At 41.2% G+C, this 16,877-nt stretch overlaps 1 protein-coding gene and 2 long non-coding RNA genes across 7 annotated transcripts; all 3 read left to right on the top strand.

Annotated features, from left to right (window-relative positions):
• The first annotated feature begins 708 nt into the window (after positions 1-708).
• On the top strand, positions 709-6,734 carry LOC108953323 (uncharacterized). Of its 2 annotated transcripts, XR_001978952.2 has the most exons (3): positions 997-2,738; positions 5,254-5,369; positions 5,978-6,734. It is a non-coding gene; the product is annotated as an uncharacterized LOC108953323 (long non-coding RNA). The 2 variants fall into 2 exon arrangements; XR_001978951.2 differs by lacking the exon at positions 5,254-5,369 and having other exon boundaries at positions 709-2,738.
• A 3,757-nt stretch (positions 6,735-10,491) lies between these two features.
• On the top strand, positions 10,492-14,463 carry LOC135583663 (probable inactive receptor kinase At4g23740). 4 transcript variants are annotated; one of them, XM_065191961.1, is made up of 4 exons: positions 10,496-10,628; positions 10,756-10,979; positions 11,076-12,418; positions 13,503-14,463. In XM_065191961.1, exons 3-4 carry the CDS (start codon positions 11,146-11,148, stop codon positions 14,162-14,164), a joined length of 1,935 nt encoding a protein of 644 aa, XP_065048033.1. In that variant the 5' UTR covers positions 10,496-10,628; positions 10,756-10,979; positions 11,076-11,145; the 3' UTR covers positions 14,165-14,463. The 4 variants fall into 4 exon arrangements, with proteins under 4 accessions (XP_065048035.1, XP_065048033.1, XP_065048034.1 ...); XM_065191962.1 differs by having other exon boundaries at positions 10,514-10,628; positions 10,766-10,979; XM_065191963.1 differs by lacking the exon at positions 10,756-10,979 and having other exon boundaries at positions 10,492-10,628.
• Positions 14,464-14,829: 366 nt separating this feature from the next.
• Positions 14,830-15,260, top strand: LOC135679935 (uncharacterized). Its single transcript, XR_010515371.1, has 2 exons — positions 14,830-14,904; positions 15,007-15,260. It is a non-coding gene; the product is annotated as an uncharacterized LOC135679935 (long non-coding RNA).
• The last annotated feature ends 1,617 nt before the right edge of the window (positions 15,261-16,877 follow it).

Raw genomic sequence — 16,877 nt, 5'->3', positions numbered from 1 at the left:
AATATTAGGCAATGAAAAAGAAATGCATTCAAGTTTAATAGTGGAAAAGAGAACAGAATGAGAATGACACCTTGTAAAATTGAGGTTCCAGGAGAGGATGAGCATGAAGAAGAAGAAGAATATGTTCCAGACATATATTACTTTACTTGATACACCATTTAACCATTTGTTCAGTGGTTAGATCTTCATGATCACTTGATGTTCTTAACATTTAACTAGTCAGGTTTAATCTTATCAAATAGCAAAGCATTTATTCCCATAGCACTTGGAACTTGATAATGCATTGAGGTTAATAATGCATCATATACGCAACTGATCTATAAATAAAGCACACCCCAAATGAGGAGGAATATGTCTGAACTATCTCCATAATGAGAAAACGACCAAACACTATGAGCTATATATCAACATCAAATTAGGTCTCTCCTTGATGAAGCTTCCTAGTTATAAACCAAAGCAAGTTTTTCTTACTTATATATGGTGGGGATATATGCTTCTTCTTGGTAACTGAAAACAAGTCTTGTTTGGTGATTGCTTCCATGCTAAGAATGAACTTTTCTTGGAGGCCTCCAGGCGATCCGACTTTCCATCCATAAAGTAATCTGCTTATCTACTTGCCTTTGAATATATGTTCGTTTATTATTGGCATTTGCAGGTTGTGATGGTGCAGGAAGAATCATTCTTTTGCACCAAGAGGGCTATAGCAAGGGAAGAACATGATCGTTGATTTGACTGTAGAACTCGACATGCATGTCTGCGTCATCAGGATGTGATCATGTCGAAGGAGAGTGTGCATTGTTAGAGAAGAGAAGGGTCCTCGCACACTCAAACATCACAAGCGTCAGAAATGATGCAGCAGCTTCATCATCAAGCCTGAGTTCCCATTTCTTTAATCCGATCACTTGCTCATTCTCCCTCCAAAAGCCCTCACGATAAAAGCTCACGAAGATGCTGCCCTTCTGCCAACCAAAGCTCGAACAAAGATGGTGTGCAGGTGCAGAAGGGAGATGCCAAAGCAAGTCGGGAGCCCAACCTGTGCATGAGATTCCCATTATTAGATGACAAAGACAAGCTACGGAAAGAGAACTACAGCAAGATGCCCCCTCGCTTTCCCCAATATATAAATCCAAATTCACGTGACTACGAGCTCGACAACCGAGAGATGCATTTCTCCTCCGGCCTCCTCCATGGCAGCCCGCATCAGGCTACAGTTGGCGTTAGATCATTACCTGTCGCCATCTTCCCGATTTGGAGCCTATTTAAGGCCATCATCGCCGCACCTTATTCTTCGGACACAAGCTCTCGGAGGAGCACTTGGAGTGGTGGGTGAAGGTATATGGGAAGTTCAAGGAGCTCTCTTCAGTCCAATCTACGAGGGGAAGAGGGCACATCCGGCTGCTGGTTCATGCATACCTTTGCGGTGCAACTCCCTGCACCACAGTGGTGAGCATGCGCCAGGAGACGACCTTCCTTCCTTCTTCTCATGCTTGGATTGAAGGGAGCTCCTCTCTCTCTCTCTCTCTCTCTCTCTCTCTCTCTCTCTCTCTCTCTCTAGATAGAGTTCATGCTACTGAACTATGCTGCTATCTTTCAGCATCATCTCACATCATAAAGATTGTCGGGAAAGATATCTGAAGAAATATGTTGTAAACACTCGAACATAATCACGTATACAAAGTAGAAGTTCAACAAAGATAGATGAAGAGTAAACTTACACTTCAATCGATGGAAACATTGGCAATAGCAACTGTTCTACTAGTTTCAAAGCTAATACATGTACACGTTAATGTTTTGATAAGAATGTTATCGGATATAAATGATGCACGTACAGCTGCAGTAGTTGCTGGCTTTGGCACCATAATTTGACAGGTCTCGTGAAGTAGAAGAGATTGGCTTCGTCCATTTATTTGCTGCAGTTTCAACCACATCAACGACTCAACTATTTCTGCATTAGGGTTCTTGCGTCATCCTGCATGCTGCAGAAGAGCCGGAAGCCAGTCACCAACTCAAGCAAGAGGACCTAAAGATGGAGCTTCCATCTATCATTTGCTTTTGATCCAGTTGAAGTGTACAGAATAACTCTACGTGTATAGAAGCTATGATTTGGTGATGCATACTGCCATATTACTGTTAATATCATCCCATCTCCTCACTAATTTTGATATTTAATCATATTAATCTGTTAGTTTTGGATGCTAAATACACACATATATATATACTACTAGTGGGTCCCAGTATTTTCTCCAATGACAAAACAGGTAAACGCGGCGGTTTAGACTTACACGTGGAGAACTTATTAGGTTCAAAAAGAAACCACCTGCTATAATCTATGGTTATTATTCCGTTGTTTACAACGATCATTAGATTAAATGATATTAATTAGTTAAGCATTAGCTACTTAATTCTCGAATTATCTAACATAATAATAATTTATACTCCTCCCCTACGTATAAAACGAGGGCTTGGCGTTTCTCTCTCTCTCTCTCTCTTTCTTCTTGTGGCATCGAGTCCGCCGTTTCTTTATCCCTTCTCGGTCGTGGCCTTGAGGCGGCGCCGATATCCTGGAGAACCGAGTCACAGCGACGATAGGCATGGATCCCGACCAGGCCTTCCCCGGCGGCGACCACAGCTTCGAGTTCGCATTCGACTCCAGCAACGTCTCCGGCCGCGTGCTTCAGATCGAGATCATGGCGGGGCCGGCCACCTCGAACGGAGGGACGGCGGCGCGAAGGAGAATGGTGAGAGGGAGCCCCCTTCCGGCTCGTCTTTAGTTATCTCTGACTCAGCCTTCTGGGCTGCCTTGGATTATTATTCCTTGCCTTATTTTCTTTATTTCGTTTCTTCGTTCCATTATATGATCTATTTCTAATTGGATCGATATGTTTTGGTAAATTACTGGACTTCTGCTCTAGGATGAACTATCAATACAATATGCAAACGATCGACAACAAAAATAAACGGGCTTTCTGACCTTTGGTGCTCTTCCGTTTGCGAGGTCCATCAATCGTCCAAGTTTAGCTGCCACACACACAAAAGAAATAATTTTGGTGTCTAGGTATCTAGGATTCATGTTGCTAGTGCTCAATTTAGCTGCCACAGTACTAGTATCATATCTTGAGAACTGTTTGTTCGTAACTTACCCACTTGGGAAAGGTATCAACTGTGTAGATTGGACGGGGGACACAATCTTAAGGATTTGAAGTATTTAATCTAGACGACATGTAAACTTTAAGTTAAAACTACCAATAAATTTTGTCATAAGGGTTATGTGATAAGAAAGTCTAAAAAAACTATAGATTGGTTGCCAAATGTAGTGAAAAAAATCCACATATTGTCCAAAGGGGTGTGCGTTTTTTTATATTTTAATATAACACAAAGTTGATTGAAATGGAGTGTGTATTTTGTGTACACCTAGTAGCATGTCTCTTATTAGGCAATTATGTAAGTGGGCTATGATAAAAGTCATGCTACATGTTGAAGATGTTTGGAAAAAGTGTTAGCAGTTCAATCAACCACAGCAAGTCACTTTTGGTCACAGGGAACAGAGTTGGACAAGTTGACTTGGAAAATCTGGGTATAAGATGAAAAGATATGGGCCTAGATTGGTAGTTTAGCTTTTTTTTTTATTAGGAAAAGATATAGAATATATTAACTAAACACCTGAGGTAAAAAAGAGCTCTGTAGGTCAGAGCACAAAAGACATACCAACTGGGAGGCCTCTCCAAAAAGATAAAATCTTAGTTAGCCTAGCATGATTGGCTAATCAATTAGCAGATTTATTTTCTTCTCTATATACATGAGTGATTAAGAAGGATTAAAAAAACTTCCATATATGCCAGATATCTTCAATCGATTTCCGCAATGCCAAGGAGCAGGTACAAACTTGTTGAGGACCTGAACCAGCATCTGGGAATCCGATTCTACATGTATCAACTTGACACCATCTTATTTCCACAATCTTAAGTCCAACCTGCACTGTCACAGTTTTACAGTAGAGAACGCCCCTTTCTTCAGCACACCTACATCCAGCAAACACGGGATCACCAGTATCAATTCTTAAAAGGAACCCCAAACCTCCTAACTCCATGTCCGCAGGATCCATCACAATTAACCTTGACCCAACCTATTTGTGGTCTACTCCAAGACATCCACCAATGATCTTGCTCTTGCTCACAGCCATCAGGCTGCTTGGCCATGTCATAAGCCAACACCAAAGCAACAACTTTATAGAAAATTCCATTCACAGAAATAATCTTATTCTGGAATAGAATCTCATTTCTCACCCTCCACAACCATCACAAGACAGTAGCAAGGACAGCCCCAAATAACAGCTGAGGAAAACCCCTAGTCTGCACACCCTCATTAATCCATTCTGGAATAGAATCTCATTTCTCACCCTCCACAACCATCACAAGACAGTAGCAAGGACAGCCCCAAATAACAGCTGAGGAAAACCCCTAGTCTGCACACCCTCATTAATCCATTCCCCCACATGCCAAGCTTGAAAGGAAGAAAATGCACACCCAGTCTCTATTTAATTAGGTTCCACAACTCATATGCAAAGGAACACTCAAAGAAACAATGTGAGATCAACTCAGCTACTTGCCTACAAAAAGATCAGAATAAAAGATCGCATGCACCAAGCCTGGCAAATCTATCAGACATGGGGAGGCATCAGTGCAAAAGCTCTCAACAGAATATCCTTACCTAGGTAACACCATAGCTTCCACAACCTAGATGTGCAGTGTAGCTCAAAATGGGAGTTTGTTCATAGATGAAAATTTAACATGATGTCACTGAGAACCTATCCCTGCATTTATAAATTGGGATAATAAGAATTTTTTATTAATTGGTATGGTCATAGCTTGTAACTTATCCAATCATCCGCTATATCTTATCCTGGTGTAGAGACACAACCGATCAGCCGATACCATGATTCTATCCATTTCTAATGACCTTAGAAAACAGTCTATTTCTAGAGGATGTTTCACTAGACACATTCTCTACTAAAATAATACGAGTGTCAATGTCTAGCTGAAGCCTGGATAGTCATTTTTTTTCTTCTAGAGTCGATCGAACGACATGGAAATGCTGACCTGATTAAAAAGAATCATTCCAATTAACTTTTGAGAAAATTAAAAGGAGCATTTTAACTTATTACGAGTTCTTTGATGGACAATTGATTTCTTGATGGACTTACTCTGTTATCACAGTTATGTTATTTGTCATTTGACTGCTTCTAATAATCTACAGGTGATGATTCACAAATTACCAACTCATTAAGTGTGGGTTCTTCTCATATCCTTAGAGTTAAATCCGTTTACATTAGTTCTGCCATACTGGCTGCAAATAGCCCATTCTTCTATAAGGTTAGAAGCATTACTACCACCTGCTGTCATACTTGCTTGTTTTTTATTATAATAATTGAAACCTATTTTCTTCTTTTCATATCTTCGACTATTAGTTTTTTTTTTTCAAATGGCCTGAAAGAATCCAGCATGTAACCCTAAGAATTAATGCATTAGGTAATCTCAGAACAGTTTTACCTGGTGTTATTTGCTGCAAGTGTAACTGCACTTTAATGTTTTAGCAAGTTTTGAAGAAGGATACATGACCAAGGGTTTTAGTAACTGCACTTTAAAGTATACTTGCTTGTTTTTTATTATAATCATTGAAACCTATTTCGTCTTTGCATATCTTTCACTATTAGTTTTTTTTTTTTTTCAAATGGCATGAAAGAATCCAATTGGTGGCTTGCAACCCTAAGAATTGAAGCATCAGGTAATAGTAGAACAATTTATACTTAGTGTTATTTGGTGCAAGTGTAACTGCACTTTAATGTTTTAGTAAGTTTTGAAGAAGAATATATGACCTAGGGTGGAAGAGTTGTTTTCAAATTTCAACATCCCATCTTACATTAATTGCAGGAGAAGCATCTTAATCCTTTTTTTTTTCTTTCTTGTGTCATTTTAAGCAGAGGAAGCTGCTCTCATGGACCTTTTAGGCTTTATAATCAGCAGAAGCATTTCAACTACCTCTCCGACCCTCCTGGATGTGTTGATGGGCTGTGGATAAGCTCGAGGTTGTTTCTTGCATGCGGTATTGTAGTCAGTATCTTAGAAGCTTGCCTATGACGACAGAATCTGCATTACTCTATCTGGATCTCCCTTGTAGCATTTCAATGGCCTCGGCAGTCCAGCTTTTAACCGATGCAGCTAAGGATTTCTTTGCTAATAGTTTCAGGGACACAACCAAGTGTGTCAACATTTAGAGGCAAGAAACACAATCCATATGCAAAACTTTTTACATATTTTGTAACTCTGGAAGTGGAGGTTGGATCAGCTTTACAGTAGAATGCAAGTTTGCCACAACATCGAAGCCATCAGGAGCATTTGTGAGCAAATACAAAGGCTTCTAGGCTTTCACAGGTGTGAAGGCCGTGGGCTACAGGAACCTGTTTGCCATACCGTGGGCTTCCTTTATTAGCAAGGATAGCCTCTTCTTCATCGACGGCACCCTTTGGTAGGGAGCTGATTTGACCATCAAGCAGCCTCAACCTCCTTCCCTGCAGTAGTACAAGTTCTCTTGATTGTTGGATTAAAGTTTACATCTCATGGAAGTCAAGGTTGTCATTTCTTGGAGGAGTAAAATGCCATATGCTGTAATGATAACAGTAAAATGTTATATATCAAGGAGGTCAAGAAATCTGACCCTGTAAATGTCTGATTTTTCTACACGCCTCATGGAAGTATAGTCAAGTCTGTGTCACAGAAATCCGAGTTTGGTGTGGAGTTCCAACCTAATTTGTGTATATGGAATTCTTAATTCATGCAAGAATTCATGATCTTTTCATCATTCACATAACAATTAGAATCCTCATATATCAATATTGATCGTGGTGTAATTTACAGGAATGCAAACGACAAGGCACTCTGTCCATTGCCCATGACTTTTCCCAGTGAAACGACGTGAAAAGGATGGAAACATTCAGAGACTGTCTTCTCTGCTCCCCCCTCTGATCCATCAAAGCAAGCGCAAAGGTCTCCTTCAACACCAATCAAGAAGAGAGATGATGCATTACAAACAGATATGGGTGATGTGTACTTGCAAGTGATGTACGGATACTGCTTGAATGGAAGTTTTCCTTGATTTTTCCATCGGAAAGAAGAAAGATGCTTCCGTCGATTGTGACCTGCCATCTCTGTCATTGTCATCCAACTCCACTGCACTTGATGTCTAATCTTGAATTGAAGTCTGCTTCTGTTGAATTCTGAGTTCTCAGTTCCCTTTTTCTTTTTCCTGGTGTGGCTCAACCGTCTTCTTGGTTTTATTGGATTTGGTTCAACTGGATATGTCTCAGGTGACCTCAAAAGTGGACCACTATGTCAAATACTGCAGGAGAGAACAAATTAGAATAGAGCTTATAGAAATATGTAGTCAGTCAGATTCATATAGGATCCAACAATATTGAAGCAGAATTAAAGGATCTTATAACAGTTATCCCAAATGTATCAAAGGAAAAGGCATAGATTGCAAACCAAGGACTGTAGGAATGTAGTATGATCAAAAGAAACACAGGAACTTTAAAGCCAGTTTTACACCTTATGTTTTCATTTACACCTTCAACTAGAAGCTGATGTAAAGAAGATACTCAGCCAAAATGAGTGTATGATGCATTTGTTTCATCATCATGACTTAAACAACCATTTGACACAATGAATGTTATTTGTCTACCTGCTTTTTTGCTAATATTTTAGGAGGCAAGGTGGGCACATAAATGTCTGGCCACTGCCATGGAATTGTTGGACAGCTTAAATCCTGCACAGGAGTCCCCAATGCATCAGAGGATTCCAGCTCAAAACATCTTATAACCCAATCTGTGGAACAGTTGGACTTTGCTCAGATTGCTGGGCAAAGTCATCAGGCTGCAGAATGAGGTAAGCAAAAAGTCATACAAAATCCACATGGTTTGTGTAAACAGTTAGATATCTGTTCAATGCATGATTAGGTCAACAGGACACCTTAAGTTAAAGTTTCAAACAGTTTGGATAGATGATGTGTTGACTGTAAAAGTGATAGTTCAGTAAGCTGCGGCACCAATAGACAATATTTGGTGGAGATGAAGTAACAACCATCAACAAAAGTGTGCCACTTAAGTTGTTTGATTCATTGTCTTTGTGAAGCATGGACTTTCTTTATGGTAAATATTCCCCTACCTTTGATGCATAATGCAATTTAGTAATGCCTTGTGAACAGCTTGTGTTGGTGCCTAGATTGGACATGTGGATTACAGGAGCTAAATTGTCCCCTTTCTTTTGTCTTTCTGCAACCCAAGGTTTATAGGATGGGCAGAAGAATGACAAGTCATTGCCATCATATCAATGCATCTGTCTGCATCTTGCTGTGGTTTGTAGCTTCTGAAATCTAACCCAATGACAGGAAAACAGAAAATTTCTTACCATCTGGGATGCTGGTGACTGCTTAATCCAGAGATGAACACTGCATCTCAGAGCTTGCAGTGTTGCCTGCAGAGTGATGGCAGGCAAAATCTGCTCTTTCAACCTTTCATCCCTTCACAGAATGCAGTCTGACATGAGTGCTCTGATTGGCCTACCTTCCCCTGCTGGCATCACATAAAATGCCTATACATCACAAGAACAAGTTGCAGATGATCCAACAAGGAGTTGGATCTTGAGGTTTTGACTTGATTGCTTTTATCCTGCTCTGACACAGTCATCCACTGTCGTGGGGAGGCCTCCAAATCCATGTCCAAGCAACAATGGAGCCAAATGGAGCAACACCATCGATCATATGTTCGACAGTGTGATGTAGTAGTTAGACTGCTCGCCCACAGTGACCGATCCCGAGATTGAGCTGACAGCATCACCCCACACGGAAAGATCTTAATCCTTGATGCATCTGCTGCTACTCTTTGGTCATGTCAGGGTTGACTCAACTTCCAACCTCAAAACCTTGTATGAGATGGTGATATCTTGTGTGCAATGCTCAAGTGAGCAATCTTTAGAGGCTGAGATGATCCTTGGAAAAAGTGTAGGTGTTGCATCTTGTCGCTCTCACCCTTTTCATTCACCATGATAATTTATAGCATGATGGAACATAAAGAAAGAAAGAGAGAGAGAGAGAGAGAATCCCCACTGGTGCAACTACTGACATAATGGCTACAGATAATAGTTTGAAGCCAAGGCAGGTGCAGCAGAATCTGAACTTTAGAATCTATCAACACACAACAGTGATGCTCGATGATGTACCATAAAGTATTGGCATAAGAAGTACATTAACCATGGTTTGATCTCCAGCAAAGGGTTTCCTGTCATATAGTGGCCAGTCAAATGGTGAGACACCATTGCACAGATCTACCAGTGGTAATCAAATAGTTTTCTTCCTTTCTCCACACCTTCCGGTGTAGAACTGTTCCAAACGGTGGCAAGAGTATGATGTACAACAGAGGAGAGTGGGGGGGGAAGATGGAAGCTTTCCATTTCCCTATCACCTTCGAGCCAATTACCTCCATGGCCAACACAAGCCGAGCTACCACCCAAACCCCAGCTCATCAGCATCAGGAGCATGGCTGTGTGGTAGATGGTCCCCGAGAGTTAATGCTGCAGGGATTTGTTGGTATCAGTGTGTATTAAAGTGAGGCAGGCAGATGCTGAAGATAAAGACAGACCAGAGGCCAAGGAGAAGGAATTTTCCAGCATGGGTAATGCTCATTCATTCTCCTGGAGCATGAATCCTTCTCTGATCGGCAAGAGAAGCAAATTTGCAGTCTGTCTCACACACTGAACAGTATTCAAGAGCTTGCTTGATCAATGGAGATGAGGAATGAAGAGGTTGCAGCATCTCATATCATGCATGCAAGGTGAACACCAAATCTCCATAGAAGGTGATGCATCCAATTAGATGAACCGACACCACCACGACAAGCTTACCATCATCGCCATGAGCTCAACAGCTTCATGTACGTGCGATGATAAGGAAACAGTGGTGTTTCCTTCTTCTTCTCGTAGAAGGAAAAAGTACTGAGAGTCAGCACTGCAAAAGTCACCTCCAAGATCACTTTCTCACAGCCTTTGTTCAAATCCAAACCCCCAAAGAAACCGCCATCTCAAGAAACCTAAAGATATCTTAAAATCACATTATTTATACATAAGTATTTTAATTAATAGAGTTAATTATAATTGTTATTTATGAATAAACGGACGGGGATATATAATTGGATGTGCGGAGGGATGAATAGGTAATATCGAAAATTCAAAGGGCAATTGGCCAAAAAGGACAAATAAATTCAAACCATGCCTTTTTTTACCGTTGCGGTTACTCATCCCGCCTACCTGCCTTGTAGATGGATTAGAGATCGATCCAGGGGTGGGTCCCTTTGTGGGTTCCTTCTCCACATCCAATCGCCAAGGTACGGCATCGTTCTTGAAATGACTCGCGCCCATATTTCCCCCCCCCTTCCCCACACGCCCCCAACCCACCCCTCTCCCTCTCTCTCTCTCTCTGAGTTTTACCGCCACCAGTAACGTGGATAAAAACACGAAGAGCCGATCCGTTCGCCGCTCTCCACTTGCTTCTCCACCTCGTCGGAGGCGGATCCATTTCCCGAGGTTTGGTTCTCTCTCTCTCTCTGGCGAAGATTTTTTCTGGTTTTACCCCCTTCTTATGAGCAATAATGCTCCACATTAACGCTGCTTCGCCCCCTTTGCTCTCTCTTGCTTTTCTCTGCCGCCGAAGGTGCTTGCAGTTCGGTGAGTAAATGATTGCATTCAGTGCCTCCCGCGGTGGGCGAGCGCTTGGGACGCCCATCTTTTAAGCAAAATCCAGGCGCTGCTCTCGTCTCCGCTACGCCTTGTCCTCTTTTCGCTCCTTCTTAACGGCTACCTCCTCTTCCTTTCCTTCCCCGTGTCCTATCCCTAGATCTTCCTCCGATCCCAACCTCGTGTTCCTCTCCTGCTGAGGTGAGGAAATCTTGAAGCTTTTTGTAACTTCTTTGAGTCGAACACAGTGTTCCGCAGTTAAGGCTTACTTCTTTTTGTATGTTCGCGTTTTCGTAGCGGAAAAGTTGGGTTCTTGAAGAGGAATATGCCATACAGTTGAGATCTTATAGTGCTTTCAAGGGGATTCATGATTCTAGGGCGAGATATGCGTCCAAATCGAATGTTTTCGGCGGTTTTCGTCCTCTGGTTGGCGATTTCCTTCGCTGGAGCCGGCGCCGGCAGCCTGGCGAAGGACAAGCAGGCGTTGCTCGACTTCCTCACTGCCACCCCCCACGGCCGCGGCCTCAATTGGCGCCGGGCCACTGACGTTTGCAGCAGCTGGACGGGTGTCACCTGCAGCGCTGACGACTCCCGCGTCATTGCCGTCCGCCTCCCGGGGATCGGATTCAGCGGCCCGATCCCACCCAACACCCTCAGCCGCCTCTCCGCCCTCCGGATCCTGAGCCTCCGGTCCAACAGTCTCTCCGGTCCCTTCCCGGCCGACTTCGCCAACCTCACCACCTTAACCGGCCTCCACCTACAGTTCAACAGCTTCTCCGGCAGCCTGCCGTCGGATTTCTCGCCGTGGAAGAACCTCACGGCCCTCGATCTCTCCTTCAATGACTTCAACGGGAGCATCCCAGCTTCTGTCTCCAATTTAACTCAACTCAGTGCTCTAAACCTCTCTAACAACTCGTTATCTGGCCAAATTCCAGATCTTGAGCTCCCAAACCTCCTGTTTCTTAATCTCTCCCATAACCACCTCAACGGTACAATTCCCAAGTCCCTTCAAAGATTTCCAAATTCATCATTTTCCGGCAATGATTTGTCGCCAATATACCCTTTGATCCCATCATCAACGCCGGCGCCGCCGCCACTGCCCCCATCTCCGTCGCAGGTTCCGCGTGCAATAACCATGAGGAAGTTGAGTGAATCAGCAATTCTTGGGATTGCAGTCGGCGGATGTGTCTTGCTCTTTGTGATGCTTGCGCTATTTCTCTATCTTTGCTGCTCAAGAGGAAGAGAAGAGAGTTTCGTCTCAGGAAAAGGGTCAAAAGGGTACCGGTCACCAGAGAAGGCCGTGACAGGAAGTCAGGACGCGAACAACCGGCTTGTGTTCTTTGAGGGCTGTCCCTTTGCTTTTGATTTAGAGGATTTGCTGAGGGCTTCTGCTGAGGTTTTGGGGAAGGGGTCATTTGGGACTGCTTATAAAGCAGTGCTGGAGGATTCGACGACAGTGGTGGTGAAACGGCTGAAGGAGGCTGGTGTTGGGAAGAAAGAGTTTGAGCAGCAGATGGAGGTAGTGGGGAGGATAAAGCATGAGAATGTGGTCGAGCTGAAGGCATATTACTACTCCAAAGATGAGAAGCTTATGGTGTATGACTATTACAGCCAAGGGAGTGTCTTTTCTTTGTTACATGGTATCGATTCTTTTTCTATTGCTCCTTCAATTCTTTTAGACTGCTTAGTTGGTAGAATTGTTGCTTTTCAAGGAGTAGTTTGATGGTAATTTGCATAATTGAGAGCTACCGGCTCTATTAGGGACTATGAGTTTCAGAATCAGATTTCAGAGTTCAATTACCATGATATGTTAAAGTTACTGAATTGCATGATTTCTGAGTTCATCTGATACTCTTTGCGTACCTTAGACTTTGTTATTTTAGGCTACTACCTGATCTTTTCCCCCTAAAGGTGGTCTAATAGAAGGCTTGCCCGGGAGCATTAAGCTCCATATACTTTAAAAATGTGCTTTAGTCCTATAATAATATATGTATCATCTGCTACTTTGTTTTAGCTTTAATGATCATATTCTGCTTTAGTGGTTTTCCACCAGCTTGATGTAAGAGTTCCAGAGATGTTACGCAAATGTCACCATCTGTTTTTGCTTGCCTTTTTCTATGATGTGGGAGAAAGATGTGATCTTGGAAGTCTAAAATGAAGCCAAGCAACATAGTAGCTTTACTGTGCTGTAAACCTTCCCAGGGATTTCAACATCTTACCGTTGATTAGAAGTTAAGGATAAAGTATTTGATATATCACAGTAAATAAAGTACCGAATACATTAGAGCTGACATGTGAAAAGGATTTGAGATTATGATACTTTTCTCCTTTTCTGCAATTAAGGTAATATTCCAGACCTACAAGTATACATTTATTAGAAAACCTCTAAATGTTATCTCTGCCTCTTTTCTATTGTTTGTTGGGCATCTTAGAGCAGAGGGTGCGTGGGAGTGTATGAATACAGAGATGGGTGTTGATTCTTGGTTAGCTATAAGATTTAACTCACTATCTAATCCAAGATCTAGTTGTAATACTTGATGTCTAGATATTGGTAATAGAACATAGTTCAAAACTCTAAAAGAGCTTATGTTATATGTCTTTTTGCCATTGCGATTAGCTGTATATTCCATAATGAGCTTCATAAGATAATGCATCTTTGCTTTAAAAGATGGATCGGCCAAACTGTAGCATAACATGCTTTAGTATCCGTGTCACATTTTGCAGGGAAAAGAGGGCAGGACAGGATCCCTTTGGACTGGGAAACTAGGCTAAAGATAGCACTCGGAGCTGCAAGAGGAATTGCACGCATTCACATCGAAAACAATGGGAAGCTTGTCCATGGGAACATCAAATCATCCAATGTTTTCCTTAGCAACCAGCAATATGGTTGTGTCGCTGACCTGGGCTTGCCATCCATCATTAACCCAATGGTCCCACCTGTGTCTCGCACTGCAGGTTACCGTGCACCTGAGGTGGTTGATACAAGAAAAGCATCACAAGCTTCTGATGTCTACAGTTTTGGGGTGCTATTGCTCGAGCTGCTCACAGGGAAATCCCCCATTCGGGTAGTGGGTGGTGGTGATGAGGTAATTCATCTCGTCCGCTGGGTTCATTCTGTTGTTCGTGAAGAATGGACTGCGGAGGTGTTTGACGTGGAGCTGATGAGGTATCCCAACATCGAAGAGGAGATGGTGGAGATGCTTCAGATCGCAATGAACTGTGTCTCGAGGATGCCCGAACGGAGACCCAAGATGCCAGAAGTGGTGAGAATGATCGAAGGAGTAAGAAGGTTTGACAGCGGCAACCGACCTTCAACAGAATTCAGGTCAGAGGGATCAGCACCAACACCAGCACAGGATGCACGAACCATATCGACTCCCCAGTGAAGCAAAAGTCTGTTTATGCCGAGTTCATTGTGTACCACTCGAGTCTCTTGCAATGCTTCTTCTTAGTGTGGTTCATTGTTGCAGCATTACTCTGCTCAGATTCTTTGGGTTTGTCGACAATGTTTCAGCTTGCGGAAGATGTATTTGGCTTAATTGAGGGTCGAGACACCTGTGTGACCTGAATGAGTCAACCCAGTAGTTTGACTTGTGTTGTTTGATGTCGAGAAACTTGAATTGTTATCAATTTTATTGATCCCAAATGCTTATCGAAATTATTGTAAATTGTTTAAAGTTATCCATCTCTTGCTAATGATTGGTTTGATGAATATTTAGGGATCACACAATATTTTGCAGCTGTCAGGACTTTTTTTTTTCTTTTTTTTCACAACATAATTATATATGACATGAATTAATGTCATATATAAAAAAGAAAAATATAATTTTTCAAAGTTTTCCATATTTTAGAGATGAGAATTAATGTATATAATTTTAGAAATAGAAAAAAAATTAATTGTTGTCACTGTCATTAATTATTGAAAGCGTCAGCATCATGAAATCCGTCATCATCATTGTGGTCATCAGTATCCGTCATGATGTCTCCATTATTATAGCACTATACTCGCAATTTGCAATATAAATCTACCGTCTTTATTAGGTTTATTGTAACGAAACCTCCTCCTCTCTTTCCTTCGCCCCGAAAGAAGCGCGTTTTCGAGAGGAGGATCCGAGAATTCCTGCAAGTGCGGTTCCTTCGATCTCTCTATTTCTTGTTTGTTCTTGGAATCGGATTGTTCTTCTTCGTGTTTTCGCTGTGATCCGATCGATTCGGGGGCTGGTTACAGGCGAACCAGCTTCGAAGCGGATCTTGAAGGAGCTCAAGGATTTGCAGACGGATCCTCCCACGTCCTGCAGCGCAGGTGACCTCGCTGGATCCCTGAAAACAGAAGCATTTGTTCATGCTTATTGTGATGAACTTTTGGGGCTTCGATCCGGACTCGTATTTTGAGAGTTTTCTTCATTCTGTAGTGGGCTTAATTGGATATCCTCATGAATTAGGAAAGACTGCTTTGTGGGCCGAAACCCCTTGATGTTTACATGACTTCATGTCTGGTCATCCATTATGCGCCGTATGTGGTGATTTAGCTCCCGAGGAGCTTGTCAAAGTGCAAGCGCTTAGAGAAGACAGACCATGAACACCTCCTGTTCTCCACACGTCGCCCGCCGTGCCATTCATTGTACCTTATTGGACCCTGGCTTTAGTGTTTCAACGTCTTGGAGATAGTTTGTTGTTAGATATTGTTCAATAAAAAAAAATATTTTATAATAATTTTTTTAAGAAATATTTTTGATGAGAGGAATTCTCCTAATAACTAATCTTAAACTCTCTGCTCTTATCTATAAATAGTTAGGACCTATAGAGATTTTCCAGTTTCTCTCTCCAGATCACATACATATCCATTTTAGATGACATTAAAAGGTATATATTTGATTTCAATCCTAATATAAAATATTGTTTCTGTATTATATATAGCATATAATAATTTGTATGCTTACAATTAGTATTAAAGCCTAGGTTCTTGAAATCAAATACTTTAGATATGTTGTTTTCTGATTTGCCATGCTTGAATGATCCATATTTTATCGATCTGTATTCTATCTATTCTATTATGTTGCCTCTTTGTGAGTAATGTTAAATTTCTTATAAACGTGATCTTTAATGATCGCGAAGCAACAATGGTCGCTATGCAACGCTACCGTCGGCTTTACTGTGTATGGCCAACAAATTTGCTAGTGGTAGTGGTTGCATCGGGCAACGTGCATGTCGCAACAACCGTGCGCACAATCAGTAGCCACATAGGTAATCGCATGCACATACCACGGTCACGGTCAGCGATGGCCAAGCGCTAGTAACAATTGCGCACAAGTACATAAGCAATGGCACTGGCGATAGCGTGCACACGCGACGATCGTGCCCAAGCGGCAAACTGTGCTCGAGCATAGGCCATGCGTTGGGTTAGTGCTATAGGGGGGCCATGCACACGCGGCGACGACAACACAGGCAAATTAGGGTTTTTGTAAAATTATAATTTTGCCTTAGGGTTTCCTTATGGTTAAATTATACCTTTGCCCTTATGTATTTTATTAATACTTTTTAAATATTTTGATAGTTCTATCCTTTACAAATCTCATAATTCCAATTTATGTCTTGTCAACATATTTATAGTTTTACCCTTATGAAATTAAAAAATTCTAATTTATGTCCTCAATTATAAAATTGATAAATATGATTTATTATAATTGTGATTGAATTTGATCATGATTATATTTTGATTATTTGATTGGATTTAATTTTAATTAAAAAAAATAAATTATGGTTTACTTTTATAATTTTCTCATATGACTTATTGATTATATTTTTACGTGTGATAAATAAAATCCAATTATTGTTCTTGGATATTCATTTAGTTATTCACATGTGTATATTTAAAATTATAAAATAATATTTATTTTGCACATGAATGCATAATTTATATGTTATCATGATTATTATATGAGTTTTTTCTTTTACTGATTAATATTTAATAATTATTATAGTTATTATTCTATTATTCAATAGTTTAGCATAAATTAAATTGAAGAAATTTAATTAATATTATTTGTAACTCATCTCTCTAAGTTTTATCGAACTTGTAGCTATCAAAGTGGCTTGAGA

The sequence above is a fragment of the Musa acuminata genome, chromosome BXJ1-7 (assembly GCF_036884655.1).
Source record: "Musa acuminata AAA Group cultivar baxijiao chromosome BXJ1-7, Cavendish_Baxijiao_AAA, whole genome shotgun sequence".
In the NCBI taxonomy this organism is placed as follows: Eukaryota; Viridiplantae; Streptophyta; class Magnoliopsida; order Zingiberales; family Musaceae; genus Musa; species Musa acuminata.
This window is presented reverse-complemented; position numbering and strand designations above follow the sequence as displayed.

Excerpts from the sequence above, each read along its gene's own strand:
- LOC135583663 (XM_065191963.1), top strand. The coding sequence starts at position 11,146 with ATGATTCTAGGGCGAGATATGCGTCCAAATCGAATGTTTTCGGCGGTT. Across the intron at positions 12,419-13,502 it reads TGTCTTTTCTTTGTTACATG|GGAAAAGAGGGCAGGACAGG; the intron begins GTATCGATTCTT and ends CACATTTTGCAG.